General features: G+C 37.5%; 2 protein-coding genes across 9 annotated transcripts in view; one reads left to right on the top strand and one right to left on the bottom strand.

Annotated features, from left to right (window-relative positions):
- The window catches only part of TOGARAM1 (TOG array regulator of axonemal microtubules 1), a 76,465-nt gene extending 65,219 nt beyond the window's left edge, over window positions 1-11,246 (bottom strand). For all 6 annotated transcript variants that reach the window (XM_026000769.2, XM_026000772.2, XM_026000774.2 and 3 more), the window contains exon 1: window positions 9,204-11,246. In XM_026000769.2, the coding sequence (XP_025856554.2) occupies window positions 9,204-11,246 (2,043 nt within the window). The remainder of the gene's footprint in view (window positions 1-9,203) is intronic.
- Window positions 10,325-18,620, top strand: part of KLHL28 (kelch like family member 28) — a 34,514-nt gene continuing 26,218 nt past the window's right edge. The window contains exons 1-3 of one of the 3 annotated variants that reach the window (XM_072761486.1): window positions 11,716-11,824; window positions 14,234-14,392; window positions 17,716-17,849. The gene's annotated coding sequence lies outside the window, so the exon portion shown is untranslated. Of the gene's footprint in view, window positions 11,825-14,233; window positions 14,393-17,715; window positions 17,850-18,620 lie in introns of all 3 variants that reach the window. The other 2 variants (XM_072761485.1, XM_026000775.2) reach the window with 2 other exon arrangements.

Below are 18,620 nucleotides of genomic sequence, written 5' to 3'. Positions count from 1 at the left end.
TAAATACATGTTTTTATTGCCACTTAAATCACTGTAAAAGGATATGAAATATGTACTCATATAATGAAACAAAATTCTTGGTTATATGACTCTTGTTTTTTCTGCATCTATGAGGAAAGAAAGTTGGTTTCTTTGAGAAAGGTTGCATTTAATATATACAGCTGATATGGCCCTAGGTAAAAATGTTACAGGGAAATAAAAATATGTATACAAGGTATGGATATGTGCTGTCCATTTATCAAGGGCATTGGGTTTTTTTGTTGTTGTTTTTAAGATTTTATTTTTTCAGGAGAGACACAGAGAGAGAGGCAGAGACATTGGATTCCTTGAGGAGCTCAATGTGGGACTTGACCCCAGGACCAAGCCACAGACAGACACTAAATCACTGAGCCACCCAGGTGTCCCTATCAAGGGCACTGTTATAGCCTTTTTCAAGATGGGAAAATACATATAAGTATACATTGTTTTATTTAATATGTTTTTAAGGTTTATTTTTAAAATTTTATTTTAAAATTATTTTAAAGTTTTTAACTAGATCATCTACAGTGAGAAGCCCATCTAGGGTTTTGGGTTGTTAAGGATTTTGACAAGCATTAAACTTAAAAAATTTTCAAATTCTTTCTTTCTCTCTCTCTTTTCTTTCTTTTTTTCTTAAAGATTATTTATTTATTTGAGAAAGAGGGCAAGAGCACAAGCATCTGGAGGAGCAGAGGGAGAAAAAGAAGCAAATTTCCTGCTGAGCAGGGAGCTGGGGAGGGCTGGATCCCAGGACCCTGGGATCATGACCTGAGCCGAAGGCAGATGCTTAACTGATTGAGCAATCCAGTCAAATTCTTTAGACATCTAGTAAAATTAAAAAAAGAAAATCAGGGATGTCTGGCTGGCTCTATCAGTAGAGTGTGTAACACTTGATCTTGGGGTCATGAGTGCAAAAATTACCTTAAAAAAATTTTTTTAAAGGAAAAAAGAAATCAGTGACGACTACTACTTACTGAAATCTAACATTACAATCTAACATCTGTACTGATATTGAATACTGTTTTCAGGGCTGTTCATGATTTTGACATGCTTAATCTAAGAAGTTTTTCTTTGAGATATTCCAATCATTTTAAAAAGAAAAATAAAAAACAACTTATTAGGGGCAGCCCGGGTGGCTCAGTGGTTTGGCGCCGCCTTCAGTCCAGGGCATGATCCTGGAGACCTTGGATCGAGTCCCACGTCAGGCTCCCTGCATGGAGCCTGCTTCTCCCTCTGCCTCTGTACTCTGCCTCTCTCTCTATATGTCTTTCATGAATAAATAACTAAAATCTTAAAAAAAAAAAAAAAACTTATTAGAAACAATCAAACCTCCAAGAAAAATCTCAATTTTTAAAATTAATTCACAATAAACGCATTAGTGCAGCATAATAATTTTCACCTTTAAATTTGTAACATATTAACTTTTGTTTTAAAATATTTTATTTATTTAGAAGGTGAGTGAATATGGAGGGAAAGGTACAGGGAGAGGGAGAATCTCAAGCAAATTTCCCTCTGAGTACAGACCCCAATTCAGAGCTCAATCCCAGGACCCTGTTATCATTACCTGAGTTGAAATCAAGATTTGGACACTTAACTGAATGAGCCACCTAGGCACCCCTGTCATAATAAGTATTCTAAAACTTTCCCACATTCTTCAGACCCTTGACCCTTTATTTTTCATTTTCAGCTTGCCTCTTAAGTTTACCAGAATATGGAAGCTTAATATTACTTAAGCCTGGCTCTCAATATGTGGTTCACAAATAAGAACATCAAAAATACCTAACAGCTTATTAGACATGTGGTCTCAGATCCCATTCTAGACAAATTGAATCAGAATCTATTTTAACAAGATCCTAAGTCAACTCACATGCACATTAAAGTTTAATAAGCATCGTTCTAGAGCCACATCTTCCTTCCTTTTTTTTTTTTAAGATTTTATTTATTTATTCATTCATGAGAGATACACACACACACAGAGGCAGAGACACAGGCAGAGGGAGGAGCACGCTCCATGCAGGAAGCCCAATGTGGGACTTGATCCCGGGTCTCCAGGATCACACCCCGGGCTGAAGGCGGCGCTAAACCGCTGAGCCACCGGGGCTGCCCCATCTTTCTTCCTTTTGACTTAAAAATAAAACACATCCTTCTTGTTATCTCAAAATTTTTCTGTATCCTAAGTCACCTTCTTTTTGTTTTTCCTGCAGTTCCAAAGGAAAAGACTTCCTCTTTCCACAGCTAAGCTCCTTATGTATCCCTGTGTTCTTGACTCATTCAGTCCTTATTTAGAAACATTAATTCCTTGCCTTTCTCTCCCAAATATGCTTACAGGGACCAAATCTTATGTATTTTGCATATCTAACATCTATCGCGGTATAATACACAGAGTAAGCATTTTGAATTCATAGGAGACTCCTTTTTCTGCCTCTCTCAAATCGAGTGTTTCCTATTCAAATATAAACCAGTAATAACTCACCCTGCTAGATCTTGCTTGGTCTTTTCTTTCACTGTCAAATCCTTAGAAGTTTTCTCACTGAACATATTATTTATTGATACTAAGTGTGGATAGAGCACTATGATTAGTACAGTTGCGAAAACCAAAACCAAAAGAAACAGTCCTTATCATCCTAGTGCTTACCATCACTGAGGAGAAAGAGGGCAGGGCTCACATGTGTTAAATAACAAAAGAGGAAAAAATGCTAGGCAGTGCTTTAAAGAGTAGGCTATAAGCTCGTACTTGACTTTACACATAGTGGAAGATCAAAACAATGAATAAATGCTTACTGCCTGTATTTCCTTATCAACTCACCTCATAAACTTTTAAATTTGGTTTCTAAACATTCTTCTAAAATCACTTTTCCATGTCCCAATGATCTTCCAATAACCAAATCCTCCATTCTGAAAAAACTACAGACCTAGTAACTACATATGCATGAAACAAGTATACTCCTTATTTTTCAGTCTATGTTACTGACTACTAAGACACTCACTACATTGTTAGGAAAAATACAGCTAATATGGCAGCCAGCTAGTAAGCCTGATTACTGACCCTACTAATCCATTAAAACACTCACAAAAACAAAAAAGGAGATGCAAAGTTAGAATAGCACAGGAACCTGGTTATCAGTGATTTGATTTGTCAGGTAATCGGAGAATCAAAGTAATCATCTAAATGGTGGAAACACAAAATCCTAGAGGAGAACACAGGCAACATCCTTTTTGAACTTGGCCACAGTAACTTCTTGCAAGATACATCCATGAAGGTAAGGGAAACAAAAGTAAAAATGAACTACTGGGACTTCATCAAGATAAAAAGCTTCTGCACAGCAAAAGAAACAGTCAACAAAACTAAAAGACAACCTACAAAATGGGAGAAGATATTCACAAATGACCTATCAGATAAAGGGCTAGTATCCAAGATCTATAAAGAACTTATTAAACAGCAAAGAAACAAACAATCCAATCATGAAATGGGCAAAAGACATGAACAGAAATTTCACCAAAGAAGACAGACATGGCCAACAAACACATGAGAAAATGCTCCACATCACTTGCCATCAGGGAAAGACAAATGAAAACCACAATGAGATACCACCTCACACCAGTGAGAAGGGTGAAAATGAACAAGACAGGAAACACAAATGTGGGAGAGGATGTGGAGAAAGGGGAAGCCTCTTGCACTGTTAGTGGGAATGTGAACTGGTACAGCCACTCTGGAAAACTGTGTGGAGGTTCCTCAGGGTTAAAAATAGAGCTACCCTACGACCCAGCAATTGCACTGCTGGGGATTTACCCCAAAGATACAGATGCAGTGAAAGACTGAGACACTTGCACCCCGATGTTTCTAGCAGCAATGTCCACAATAGCCAAACTGTGGAAGGAGCTTTGGTGTCCATCGAAAGATGAATGGGTAAAGAAGATGTGGCATATATATATATATATACACAATGGAGTATTACTTAGCCATTAGAAACGATGAATACCCAACATTTGATTCAATGTGGATGGAACTGGAGGGTATTATGCTGAGTGAAGTAAGTCAATGGGAGAAGGACAAACATTTTATGGTTTCAGTCATACGGGGAATATAAAAAATAGTGAAAGGGATTAAAGGGGAAAGGAGAGAAAATGAGTGGGAAATATCAGAGAGGGTGACAGAGCATGAGAGACTCCTAAATCTGGGAAACAAACAAGGGGTAGAGGAAGGGTAGGTGGGCGGGGGGATGGGGTGACTGGGTGACTGGCACTGAAGGGGGCACTTGACGGGATGAGCACTGGATGTTATACTATATGTTGGCAAATCGAACTCCAATAAAAAAAATATACAAAATAATAAATAAATGGTGGGAAAAAAACAGAATTTAAAAATCTAAATATTGTAAATCTAAAAAATTTAAGTATTCAAAAGTAAGAGAGTAAATAGACTATGATATTATATTATCTAATATTAAACGGGTACTAACAATCTTTCTACAGATTACTGGATGTTAAAGAAAAAAATGTTCATGGTAAAGTGAATAAATGAAAGGGGGAACCTCTGTGTATGGGCAACAAAACACTCAGAGCATCCCTCTCTCAGTAGTGGGATTACTGAAAAATCTAAATTTCTTCTTTGTCTTTTTTTATATTTTCCAAATTTTCTATAATGAGTACATATAACTTTTTTATAATCAGAAAAATTAAGAAGAAATTCAGAAAGAAAAAATTAAGAGGAAAGTGCCTTCAAAAATCATTTTACAAGTAACAGCCTGACTACGTAAGAACAAGTCCTGTTTCAGTCCTGTTTTAACTTCTCCTGCATTAAATGGTACAGATGTACTTCCTGAAACTTACTGCTCCTTTAAAACTTTTAAAATTTAAAAGTTCGTTTTTTCTTGATTCTCTTCCAACACTTAGGCACCTGTCTCTGCCTTGTTTGGTTCTATTTCCTATTGCTATTCTCTAAATGGGACTGTATGCCAAGAATAAGTCCTAAGCACATTGCTCTTGCTCTATATGCCCTTTTCTGGAGAGCCCATTCATTCTCAGTCTAAGCAATTATTTCTCAGAGCATTACTTCCAAGATCTACATCTCTAGTTCTTTCCTTGCCTGTTGAATAGTATACTTCAAATTCAGCTGGAATATTCTATCTTCTTCCACCTAAAGTTCATTTTCCCCCAAATTAATTTCTTTGTTTGGGGCCTTCCTATGTGTATTCATTTGTGTATTCCTATGCGTATTCATGGATTATACATTGGTTATCTTATTTAAATCTTAGTTACCTCTCTCTCTCTCTCTTTTTTTAAATTTTATTTGACAGAGGGAAAGAGAGAGAGAGAGTGAGCACAAGCAGAGGGAGTAGCAGAGAGAGAGGGAGAGATGTGGGTCTCAATCCCAGAATCCTGGGATCATAACCTGGGTTGAAGGCAGATGCTTAACAGACTGAGTTACCCAGGCATCCCATTAGTTATTGCGCTTTCTCTCTCTCTCCTCCAATATTTTGCCACTAAATGCTTTGAAATATCTCTAACGTCTATTATTTTCTTTCTAGTCTAATCCTGATACTCTACTAATCCTCATAAATCTCAATACCTCACACCAAGTAGTCCGGTAAGTATTAATCTAATTAATCTAAGTCTCCAGTCTCCGGCTTTTTAAAAAAAAAGAAACAAAACACAACACAACCTATACATTGCTGCTGTTGTGATGAATTTTCCTAAAACACACTGCTTAAAAAAAAGAAAAGTAAAACATGGACAAAAATAAAAACAAAAAAACACAACTCTTTAGTCTCAAACAACTGTCAAAATTACAAGCTAAATTCTTTGGTCTGATATTCAACAGTCTCCAGTGTAGCTCCTGCTTTTCTTTTGTAAACCTATTTCCTAACACTACACTACAAAAATCATCTTTCTAAGCAAACTAGTCTATCTTCAAAATGAGCTCCAGGAATATGTAATGTAAACATTCATGAATCTTCCTAAAAGCATTGCTGTTTAATGTCACTAACCAATGCTATATGTGGACAAGACAGAAATAGCAGATTAACAGTAGATAGGAGATGTTAAAGCAGCAGAACTTGGGCAAGAGCCAGCACAAATCAGACCAGGGGCTGACTATGACATTCTGGAAAAAGCAAATTCAATAGTTGCTGGGAGGGAGAAAAGGAGGGATGAAGATGCAGAGCACAGATTTTCAGGGTAGTGAAACTATTCTGTGTGATACTACTGGACATGGACTATGGACTTTGGGTGATAATGATATGCCAATATACATCAACTGCAATAAATGTACCACTGTGGTGACAGTCCAGGAGGTTGTGCAAAGGTTGGGGCACAGAGAATAAGGGAAATCTCTGTACTCTCTCTTCAATTTGGCTGCGATCCTAAAACTGCTCTAAAAAAATGTTTATTAAAATATATACATACTGAGTGGCTCAGTCGGTTAAGCATCTGCCTTCAGCTCAGGTAGTAATTCTGTCCTGGCCTCTTTGCTCAGGATTTTATTTTTAAAATTGGATATTTTGGAACTGGAAGGAACCAGAGAATATTTAGTTCACCTCCATCCATCTGAGGTCTGCTGCAAAAAGTACAAACTCCATAAAAATGATCTCTGTATTTTTGTTTCTGACTACGTTTCTAGTATCATCTTCTGCTACCTCTCACCAGTTTCAGCTGTGCAGAAACTCACCATTTCTTACTCATTTGCGAAGTCCTTTCATAACTCAGCATCTCAACATATATTCCCTCCATTTATGAGGAGGAAATGGAAATTTATGAGGACACATCCACACAGAGCAAACTCTTTACATCTTTTATCACACAGTTTAAATAATCATAATCACCCAGGAAACAATTAATTTAAGAAGAATTTGAACATTAAACTCTGTGGGATAATTCTAAGCAGAAAAAGAACCGCAAAGAAATCTTGACCTTTAGTAAGTAGTTAGTTGTTATGTTATTGGTGTAGTAATTATTTTTTTGTATTGTAGGATACAGCATACGGATAAATATGACTGACACTAGGAACCAGGGTTTTACCGTGGGAGAAAGGTCTAAATATGGGCTAAAGGAAGAAAAGAAAAAACCCTGTAGTGCTGGATTTGAAGTGGAAGTATTAATATGATTTGGAAAAAAAAAGGTACTCCCTGGTTTTGTCCACTGAAAGAACCAATCCACGTAAACAATAGCAATGAGTACATTTATACTTAAACTTTGGTTTTTAAATTCTACTTTTTTTTTTAAAGATTTTATTTATTCATTTGAGACACAGACATACAGAGAGAGAAAAGGCATGAGCAGAGGAAGAGGCAGAGGGAGTAGCAGACTCCCTGTTGAGCCAGGAGCCCATTGTGGGGCTTTATCCTAGGACCCCGAAGCAGATGCTTACCCATCTGAGCCACACAAAGGGCCCCTAAATTCTACTTTTAACTAAAAAAGTAGTTCTAGAGCTCTTGAAAAAAATGGTTGATTCCAGCTCTAACACATAAAAGGTACAAGGTAAGCCTGGGCATCCTGTATATTTACCAAAGTGTTCAAAGACTGAGTCACAGCAAGGGACATAAGAGTTGGTCACTGGTCAAATTTGAGCCCATTTTAGCATCAAAAGGAATACTGACATACTTAACACACAGAACAAAAAAAGAATGACAGATAACAAATATAGAATATAAGAATAAAAAAATTATCCTTTCTTTGTAGCCCTTGATGTAATAAATGATACAGGTAAGGATCATTACTGGATGCCAACAACAGTGGCTGACAGGTTGTTGGGTTATCCATAGGGTCTCAAAGTATCATCCTACAGATCATGTGCTAATTACAAAAAGGAAGGTAAACCTTACAATAGTGATCTGGTTATCACTACCTTAACCAAGTGGTAAAATTTAGCTCACCAGTAGCGGGACAACTCGACATTATATGTCTCCTGATGTGATGTCATGTGAAGTTCACATCTTCCATGTAATATTTTTGCTAAAATTGTTTATCTTGAATGTAATCATAAAGAAACAATCAGATAAATTAAGAAATGTAGAAAATTCTACAAAACTACCCCTCTTTAAATAAATCAATGTCATGAAGAAAACAAAGAAACAAATAGGCATATTGTTCTAGATAAGAGACATATTAACCACATGAACCTTGATTGGAACCTGGATGATAAAAGTAACACACTATAAAACATTTTTTATGGGACAACTGGAGAAACTTAAAATACAGACTATATATTAGATATTACTGAACTACTATTGATTTTCTGAGGTATGATAATATGATAAAGGAAAATCCCATTTTTAGAAGATACATGTGGAATATTTAGGAAGGAAATATCAAGATATCTGCACTTGCTTTCAAATAGCTCAGCAAATATGAAGCATATATGGGGCAAGAAAACATCTGGTAAAATATAGAAGGAGGAGATGGATATTCCTTGTACAACTCTTTTCTCTAAAGATTTGGAATTTTCCAAATAAAACTTGGGGAGAGGGACGCATGGGTGGTTCAGTGACTGAGCATCTGCTTTTGGCTCAAGTTATGATACTGGAGTCTTGGGATCGAGTCTCACATCAGGCTCCCCGCAGGGAGCCTGCTTCTCCCTATGCCTGTGTCCTTGCTTCTCTCTCTGTGTCTCTCGTGAATAAATAAATAAAATCTTAAAATAAAAAAAAAAAAAAAAACTTTGGGGGAAAAAAACAGTTCTCATGTCACCTCTTCTTGGAAGGCTTTTAAACTTTCCTAGTGAAATTATTTTTTCTCTTTTCAGTATTCCCACAGGATTCTTTATATTTCTACTTTAGCACTTAACAAATTTGAAACTGCCTGTTTACAATTCTGCCCTTTTCCCCAAACTTCATGGAACCAACCTCATCTTTATTACTAGAATTCAGCTCTCTATCTGACATGTACTAACCATTTAGTGTTTGTTGCATGGATGAGATAACCAATATGCCAAATTGACAGGACAAAACTGAAATCCAGGCATTGTTACTATCATATTGTTACTCAAATTCAATGAAATCCATTAGGCAGTAAGCCTATTAAACGTTCCTACGTGATTTGTAACACTAGAATAGGTATCTACAGCACCATTTAAACCAAATTAAAAACAAAACATAAGCCTAAAACAGTCTCACCCTTAAGTCATTAGAGGCCTATTTTCATTTTAAATTTTCTAGTCTCAACTCAAGGCAATTAGAAAAGATGCATACCTGTTCTATATCCTTAGAATTGGAGGTCTGATTTTCTCCCATGACTCCAGGCTGCTCATTTTCCCATGGTAATTTATTTTTTCCTTTTCCTGCACTTAATACCCTTCGGGTACAGATAGTTGGACTGTAAGATCCATAAATTTGCATGTTGTCCCGCGTGTTGTCACCACAGTGACAGTGTGCACTCTGAGTTCTGTTACCAGCCAAAAGCCAGTCTGTATCTGCTCCATGTGCCAGATGGCTTGACCTACCCTGGGCAGATGATGGCATAAGAATTGCATATTCCACAAATCCCTGTTCTGTTAACCTGGGGAGGGTTTTCCTAGCCAGTCTGGCCTGCACAGCATTCATCACTCCATCTCCATTATCCTGCAGTTCAACAGTATCCACAGCTTTGAAAAGGATGCTGGTTTTACCTGAGCCCATTGACGATGCCAACACCGCAAAGGCTTCAAGAGCTGCTTGGCGTACCCTGCGTTTGCTATCCACAAGAGCTGGGGCAAGACTAAAAGACAGTTTGGGTAAGTCAAAATCCTCGCTGGGATAGGTCAGTAGAGAGCAGATGCAAATGTTCACTACCTCCTCTCTCACTCTGGAATGCTTATGTTTGAGATGTTCCAGGAGTAAACAAAGCACCTGTTGAGGACCTACTTCCTTCATTAGCTTGAGGAAGATCTTCATGTATTCTTGTTTGATTACCAACTTGTTGTCTGCCAGCACTTTGACAGAAGCTGCTATAACTGGTCCTAAGAACTGTTGTACCTGCTCTCCGAGGCGAATAACCAGTAAATGCAGGACCTGGAGTGTACCATGAACCACTTTAAAGTTGGAATCATCTAACAAATTATACAGCAAGCTAATGAAACCGACAAGACTGGAATGAGGGGTAGAGCTAGGGTTAAATCTTCCCATCACCTGTTTTAATTCCTCAACGGCCTGAGTCCGGTTCTTATAGTCTTCCTGATCTAACAGTCTTGAATGCAGCTCTTGAGGAATAATCCCAAATTTAAGATTGCTGTTAGAAAGAGTCACTGCACCGGGGAGAGGATCTTCAGGAAATGCAGAGGCTTCCAGTTCCAAATAATAAGGAACCTGACTTCCAAACTGGGACTCTAGGCGGCGATTGTAGTGTCTCCTAAGGGCGGATGGCAGGCGAGAGATGTAGGACTGAAATCTCTCTTGGCCAAGTCGTTCTCCAATTTGCTGAAGTGCAGAGAAAGCAGTCTCAGATTCTTCTTCTATCTCCTGTTCTCCAAGCTTTCTGGCTAGGGCTATTATTACCTCGGTAAGATCTAGACTGAGCAACAAATCCTCAGGAGTAAGCAAGATCGGGAACAGCAGTGCTGTGGCAGCTCGAAGCCGGGCATCCGTACTTTCTAATCCTTGTTGTATAAGTGTTCTCAGCACCTGTCCAGAACTACGTTTCAGACATATATGGAGGATCTGCAGCGCATCTTTCCGTAGGGCTGGATTCTCTTCCCGTAAGGAGACAACTAGTTGAGGCAGAAGTGCTAAGCTAAAGGCCTCTTCCAGCTGGCCTGCCTCCCCCTGACCCCGGAGAACGTCCGAGAGGAGTTGCAAGCAGAGTCGCTTCTCATCACTACCTCCTTCCAAAAGCACTCGGCCCAGGGCCCGATACAATGCTTCCTTCCGTCGGGGAAAGCCGAGCCGGCCGCCCCGCCGCGGCAAAGCAGCCTGCAAAGCCTGGAAGGCCTCGGAAGGGTCTGGCGCGGTCCGGAGGAGTTGGAGAAGCCGAGTCTCCTCTTCATCTCCCGCAGACAAACCACCTCCAGACCCAGACCAACTACTTGTGATCGCCTCCGCGGGCATTAAGAAGGTCGAGGCCAGAGGCGAAGGTGTCGGCGGGCAGGAACCGTGGTCTCCGGCAGCTCCACGGCAATAGTTTTTCTCGCCTCTCATGGCGCCCCCACCTCGACTATCATCAGTCTCTGGGGCGGAAGAACGACTGCAGCTCTGGAGGCGATACGCACAGAGGGCTGGAAGTTGCGGCAGCAGGAGGGGCGCAGAGGGCACAACCGCCATGGAGGGTCGTCAGGTGGCAGAGGCTAGAGGAAACCATCATCTCTGAAGGGCTCGGTGGAGCCCAGCCTTCCAGTTCCTCTCCAAGCCCCAAGCTGCAGAGGAGAAAAAGAAAGAGCTTCAGTTAGCTGCCAAGCCACCCCCGAGTCTGGGACGCTGCCTTCGGCAAAATGGCCCCTGTCTGAGCCCCAGACCCCACAGCAGCCACCGGGCGTAACCAGGACCACCACGTGACCAAACCGATGGCTTCCATGGTGATCTAGCCAGCGCGGAACTCTTGACCCGGAAATCAACCTGCCGTGATGAATGCTGGGTCATGTAGTCCACATCAGGTGTTAGGACTAGACAGCGGTCTCCTGGAAAAGGAAGTGAGAACGTTACGAAAGTAGCAGACGTATCCAGAGCGGAGCAGGCCAAGAAGGGTGAAGGCATTGAGCGGAAGTGACGTTTCCGCTCCAAGCGGAAGATCCCCGCCCCACCCGAAAGAATTGGGGTTTGACTGGAGAGAAGTGAGAATCCTGCCCCGACTTCGGTGGTCCACGAACCCTCCTGTCTTTGCCGGCGTGATTCCTGGGACTCAGGTATTTTCCATTTGCTGTCTTCTTGCGGTGTAGGCTTTTTGGTAGAGTTTTGCCAGCGTGACGCTGGTGCTGCAGTAAAAGGTAGAGAGATGACGGGAGCAAGCAGGGAGGGAGGCGACATCTTCTTGTGCACGGCTTGTTACCCTTGTAAATGCGTTGCTTTCTACAACCCTGAGTTAAGTGCGATTCTTTTCTCCTGCGGTTCCCGTACCCTGACAGGAAATTCGGACTAAGGCCAAGCTCATAGCTCCCGTACTTTTTTTTTTTTTTTTTTTTTTCCAAATTCTGGTCTTTAGGGCCCTTACACCCTCTTGCGCCCCCCTCCCCTTTACCCTCCGGTCGTGGAAGGTTAATGATTTTCTTACATCTTTCCTTACTTTTACCACTCAAAATTCTCTTTGAAAACGTAATCTGTTTTTCCCCCCCCAATATCTCACCACTTCTCCCTTAAACGTTCTCAAAGTCTCCTAATGCAGTTCCTCTCTGAGACTTACTCCTTCCCTCCTCCTGCGTCCTCTGCCACCCCAACCTCCCTGCAGGATCCTTGCGCGTCTCTGCAGCCTCTCAGTCTCCTGGAAACCGAGATTGCAAAGACAATTTCAGTTGCGGTTGAAGTTCTTGGCATCATGGTCCTAGGAGAATTCTGCTCTGTAGATTTAGGGCAAATAATAGCCATTTCATTGTTTTAGGCGATGTGTGAATTGGTGAGCGTTCTCTCCTTTTTTGTAAATGAAACTTAAGCGGACACAATTGAAGAGCAGGCGTGTGTGGTATGAGGCTGAATTCTTTGGAGTGTGGAAGAGTTTTTTTTTTTTTTTTTTTTTTTTTTTTTAGAAGGGATAACGCAGTAAATTACTTTAGAATTACCCCCTGAGAAAAGGCTGAGTTATCATTTGAAGTCTCAAATTTATGCAGTTTAAACACAAGCGAAGTCTTAGGATAATTGAGTTACATATGCCAAACCACTTTATAATGTTGCTAGATAATGCAAGTTCAAACATAATTTCTGTTTTTTTGTCTTAAAGCAAATTTTGAATATCATAGGTTTCTTTTTTGTCATTTGGGAATAGAATAAATGTAAATGAGGTTTGTGTAAACATCCTTATGTTTTGGTTTCGGTTTTAGGTTATTTTGACTTTAATCATTTTGGTGTTTAAATGAATCTGCCTAATTTGGTTTAAGTATATTTCAGTAGATCAAAGTCCACCCCCAGCCCCGTGCCTTTTTCTCCTTTTTTTTTTTTTTTTTAATTTTAGGGACAAGGTAAAGGCTGGGGATTGAAAACGAGATTGTAGCAGTAGCGGTAAGAAGGAATGTCCGTCTGGTTCTCATATTTCCAGTGTAAGCAGCTCCTATCTATACTTTACTCATATATGCTCAGCCTTCAGGAACCCAGTTCAAACTAAACTAAATAAGAGAATGATGTACACATTAGAATGTACATATTAGAATGCCAGTTTATGTTGGAATAAAAGATAACCCTTTCCAACAATCAGAATTTTCAGGTTGAAAAATCCTGGGCACTCTTTCCTGTATTGAAGAACTTGGGAAGTGGCGGTTGTGTGGTAATCATGAAATCAAAGAAAAGGAACTTGAAAAGTCTTGAATGATATGTCATCATCATAGTTAATGGTAGAAGCTTAAGAATTACTCCTTTTCTCCAGAGAATACTTTTCAAGGGTTGTGGATCCTTAAACCAACCAGTTATGATGTCCTTTCTCTTAGAACAAAGGAAAATGAGTCTTCATTTTGACCCCTTTTCTCAGGACTCTGTAGATCACTATGTTATAGATTGCAATTTATTTTGTATCTATTACATTTAATTTCTTTGATAAAGACTTGTTAGATGGATTAGCCTCCATAGTGGGTATTCAGGAAGTGAGACCTTATCAGCATCGTGTATCTTACTAATTATCTTTTAAGATTATTTTGTGGAAGATAAATCTCATTCATTAATGTATATTTTATTTATTTTACAAAGCAAATTTTTAAAATATCTTATTCATGAATTCCAGGAATCCAGGGAATTGTAGGAATTGTGTATTGACTAGAAAAACCTTTTATATTTAGCCATAAATAGAGATAGGATAAAAAATTTTAAATCAAATTTAAGAATAGTACAATACCCTATGTGTTTAATAGTATACCTTTGAAAGTTGAAAGGCTGTAATACATTGAAGATACCGATTTTAGGTAAAACAAATTAAAATATCTATATTTTATTTAAAGTTTAGTTAAATTAATGGATTATAGGCATATTTGTGATATATTAATTTTTGAGCTGGATTTAAGCAAGGTAAACACAGTTGCCTTAACAGCATCTTTTATTTCAACAGTTAGAGAGATAAGCTATCAGTTGGTTGAATAAACCACAATAGTTTTTTCCATGTTTTTACTCAAATTTTACAGACATCCAGGAATATTGGAAATCAGTGTGAATTCTGTAAACTCTTAAGAGTTTTGTATGTTTAAGAAGTTACTATGAAGAAATGCTATGCAAAGGAAAGGTGTTATTAACAGATTGTGATAAGACTACCATTTATTGATTGTTGTGTGTCATACAGGGTGGTAAGTACCTAATGAATATTGACTCATTTCATTTTCACAATTTTTTGAAGTTAAATCTGTGTTTGTGCTGTGGCACATGTTATGGTGTATCAGAGATAACATTTTCATTTATTTAGGTTTATGTTTCAAAGCCATTGTGCATTTCTGACTGAGTCAAAACTATAATTTTAAACAAAAATCCAATTTTCATTGCATTTCTGGTACTAATCTATATAAGTTAACAGGATTTCACTTTCATTGCAACTGGTTTTTCAGTGCACAGATTAATTATGTAACTTATAGCTTTTGCTGGATGTAGAAGAGGCTTTAAGGACTTTCTTTTGTATTATTTCTGACTTCATTATATAATGATTTATATTAGAGCAGGCTTCTAATTTTACTTTTGTTTTTCCAGACGTAATGAAAGTCAATCTTAGAGAACAAGAAAATATGCCAACTTGTTCATAAGGTCACTAATAAAATAGTTGCATAATTATTTGAATTCTTCTATAAGAAGAGTTTAGCTGTAGGGAAAAAATGTAAGAAAAGAACTGATCTGATAAAATATTCTCATTTTCATAAATCACACTTTTTACAGCAAAGTATATGTGTGTTTGGATTTTTTTTTTAACAATTCTTATTTCTCATCACCATTTATTTGCTCTCGTCGTAGCAGATAATTGCCTCCCAACTGATTTCAGTACCACTGTTTTGTAGCTTAGGTGTCAATTAAGTAGCTACCAAACTCATAGCTTGACCTTCATTAGCTTTGTTTCAGAACCTAAAATTATGAAGCTGCTATAGACTATGGAAAGTTTGATTTGATTTTATCTTACGTTGTCTTTGTATTGTATATAATTATGTAACAAGAATGCTGCCATTATATAAATAACAGAAGGGAATGATCCATAGATCCCTCTATATTTCATTTTAAAACCCTGCTGTACTTTTGTATCTAATCTACATAGTATGTGTCTATATTTTATATATGTGTGTATTTGTATGTGATCTATCCTTTTTAAGTTTCTGTCCTGCACTTTTTTAGATTCTTGTTTAAGTTAAAAATTTAATAACGTTAAGAAATTATGAGTTTATAAGTGAGACTTTATAATATAGTCATGAAGAACCCTGGAGACTGCATGCTCAGATTTAAATCTTGCCTAAGCCTAATTTCTCTGTGCCTCAGATTACTTGTGTAAAATAGGAATAGTAACAACAGTACTTATCTCATGCTGTTATTCTGAGAATGACAGTAGTTAATACATGTAAAAAGCTTAGAACGGTAACAGGCACATTTTAAGTCAAAGGTCTTCCAGTAGCTCTTTATAGAACAATTTAATTTTCTCAAGAATGGCAACAATTGTAAATTGGTTCACTAAATATTTTGAGCAGGCCTATATTGTTCAGTATTGAAATGTTTTTAATGTAATGTATAGAGAATATTGTTCTAAGATTAAGGAAACATTATTATAGTCCTAGTAGTGTCTCTTACTACTTGTGTAATCTTTATTAATTCATTTAAACTCTCTGAACTTCAGATTCTTCATCTCTAAGTCTTAGGGCAAGTTTAGCGCCCTATACATACATTCTTTTTCTTCTGTGCAAAATTTCAAAAACATGCAAAAATAGAATACTACCATAAGCGCTCATGTACACCCAGCCTCAGCAGTTAGCAGCTAGCTCATGGCATCATCTACATCTCCACTTACTCATCCCGTATTAATTTTTTTTAATATTTATTTAGAGAGAGGGTTCGTGCACATATGAGTGAGGGGAAGAGTAGAGGGAAAGTGGGGGAAAGAGAGAGAGAATCTCAAGCAGACTCCTCACTGACCATGGAGCCTAACATGGGGCTAGATCTCAAACCCTGAGATCATGTCCTGAGCCAAAATCAAGACTTGGATGCTTAACTGACTAAACCACCCAAGCACCCCTCATTTCATATTACTTTAAGCAAATCTCTAATATATTTTTTCAATAAATATTTTAGTATGTACAAGATAAAAACTCTTAAAAACATAACTACAGTTATCATTTTTCAGCAACTAAGTTAACAGTGATTAATTAATATAATCAGTATTCCAGTTAGCATAAAAATTTCTAGCTGTCTCCTTAATGTATGTGTCTGGGTATATGTGCACCTGTCTGTATGCATGCACACACACCTATACAGTTCCCAAGTTGTATTTGTTTTATATGTCTTACAAATTTATTTTGATCTGTAGATTCATTTTCTTTTAATTTCATTCAGTTTATTTGTGGAAGCATCTAGGTTATTCTAAAAGTTTTTCTCAGGATGTTTTTGCTGATTGCATCCTCTGTTACAGTTTAACATGCTTTGTCTGTTCTCTGTATTTCTTGTAAATTAATAGTTGGATCTAGACTTTTGACCGTATGTTTGATTTTGGTGTGTGTGGGGGGAGGGGTTGGGGAGTTCAAGAATATCCATAGATAATTTTATGGTCTTCTATCAGAAGGTCCTGATGTCTGGTTGTCTCTGTTTTTGTGATATTAGCAGCCCTTCATAATCACTGCTTTTGAACAATACTTAGATTTATTCATTAAGATTATGAAATGGTGACACTCTGTCATCCCTTCTTTACTTACTAACTGGAGTACTTTTATGAAAGAAACTTCCCCTCATGTGTTCAGTAACCCAGTGGTACAGTTAGTATCAGAAAGATGTGATAAATATTTGATTCTTTCCCTTTATATAGTAGGCTTCTTTCTTTTTCTTTTCTTTTTCTTTTTTATTTAGTGTCCTCCAGTGGTGATAAATTAGTGTCATAATTGTATTATAATTATGGACTCATAGATTTAAGCATATCTGATATGTTTTAGTCAATTGCAGTTATTGATATTCACTTTGTTCCATCTTTGACTAATAATATCCTATTCAGTTTCTCCTGTTTTTTATAACCTTAGTTGTCATTGATAGCTTTTTTGCTACCTACTATGTAAAGATTCCAATTTACCTTGAAATTTTCTTGCCCAGGCCTTGAATCAGCCATTTATACAAGGAGTTCTAATTCCTTGGTGGGAAATGGTATTTAGGGACCACATCTAGGTGATAGGAGTGCTCCTTGCTACTGGGTTGGTCAGTTTCTTTTCAGTAAATAGAGCTAGGAAATAATAATTAACTTTTTCCTTAAAATAATGTATGTATTTTATACATTTGTATATCATATGTATCTTATATACATAAAATATATATTAGTACATATAATTAATGTTGTTTCTGTATATAGATTTGTTCTTATACTTTTTATTCAAAATCTGAGTACAAAGTTTGTATTATTTAATATCTTAGTCTTATATCTTCATCTCTTTTCTCCCCTACTGAGAATTACAGATCACAGTGATCCTAGGGATGATGATATTAGAAATGCCATGTAATTATGCAAGGCACACATAAAAGTTTCAGAATACAAATAACACTTTCACCGACAATGTGATTACTGAAAATTGGGCCACTAAGGTAGATAAATATTGGATTCTTTTGCTTCCTTTTATTTTCAAGTTTCTTATGGATTGTGTTTTTTAAGATTTGACTTTTGTTTTATAATTATGTAAAATACTTTAGTGATTCCACAGGCAAATCTATAAAATGTGATATATTCGGAAATGTCTAGCTTCTATATCTCCTCTACTCTGTACCCTCCCTTGCTCCTGTAGATAACTTTTTAAAGGATATTTAATATTTCCTTTGTTCTTTAAGATAAGTAAATCTGTATACTTGTAACCTCCCCTTAGATAAATGGTGATGTACGATACACATATTTCTATTCCTTGCTTGGATCAGGGAGATCACTCTAGAGCTGTACGTACAGAGATTCCTTATTCTTTTTCCACAGCTGCATACCACTCCATTGTATGGGGTCGTCATAGTTTTTTTCAACCATTCTTTTGTTGGTGGATGTTAGAGTTGTTTTAAAATTTGTGGTCAGTTTCATCTTAGTCTCTCAAGCATGAAAATAAGCATAAAGAATTACTATTTTCCTTTTATAAATACACTTACAATTACTAGCTCTTTGCAGTTGTCATTATATATTTTTGCCATTGTATTTTTTGGGTAAATTCTTAGAAGTCAGATTGCTGGGTCAAAGAGTAAATGCAAATGTAATTTTGCTAGACTTTCCAAATTTACCTCCAGAGGTCTTTTATCATTAAACATTTGCACAGCAATGTGTGAGAGTGCCTATTTCTCACAGTCATACCAACAGAGTATATATTGCCAAGGAATAATTAT

Source organism: Vulpes vulpes, chromosome 6, assembly GCF_048418805.1.
Source record: "Vulpes vulpes isolate BD-2025 chromosome 6, VulVul3, whole genome shotgun sequence".
NCBI lineage: Eukaryota > Metazoa > Chordata > Mammalia > Carnivora > Canidae > Vulpes > Vulpes vulpes.
This window is presented reverse-complemented; position numbering and strand designations above follow the sequence as displayed.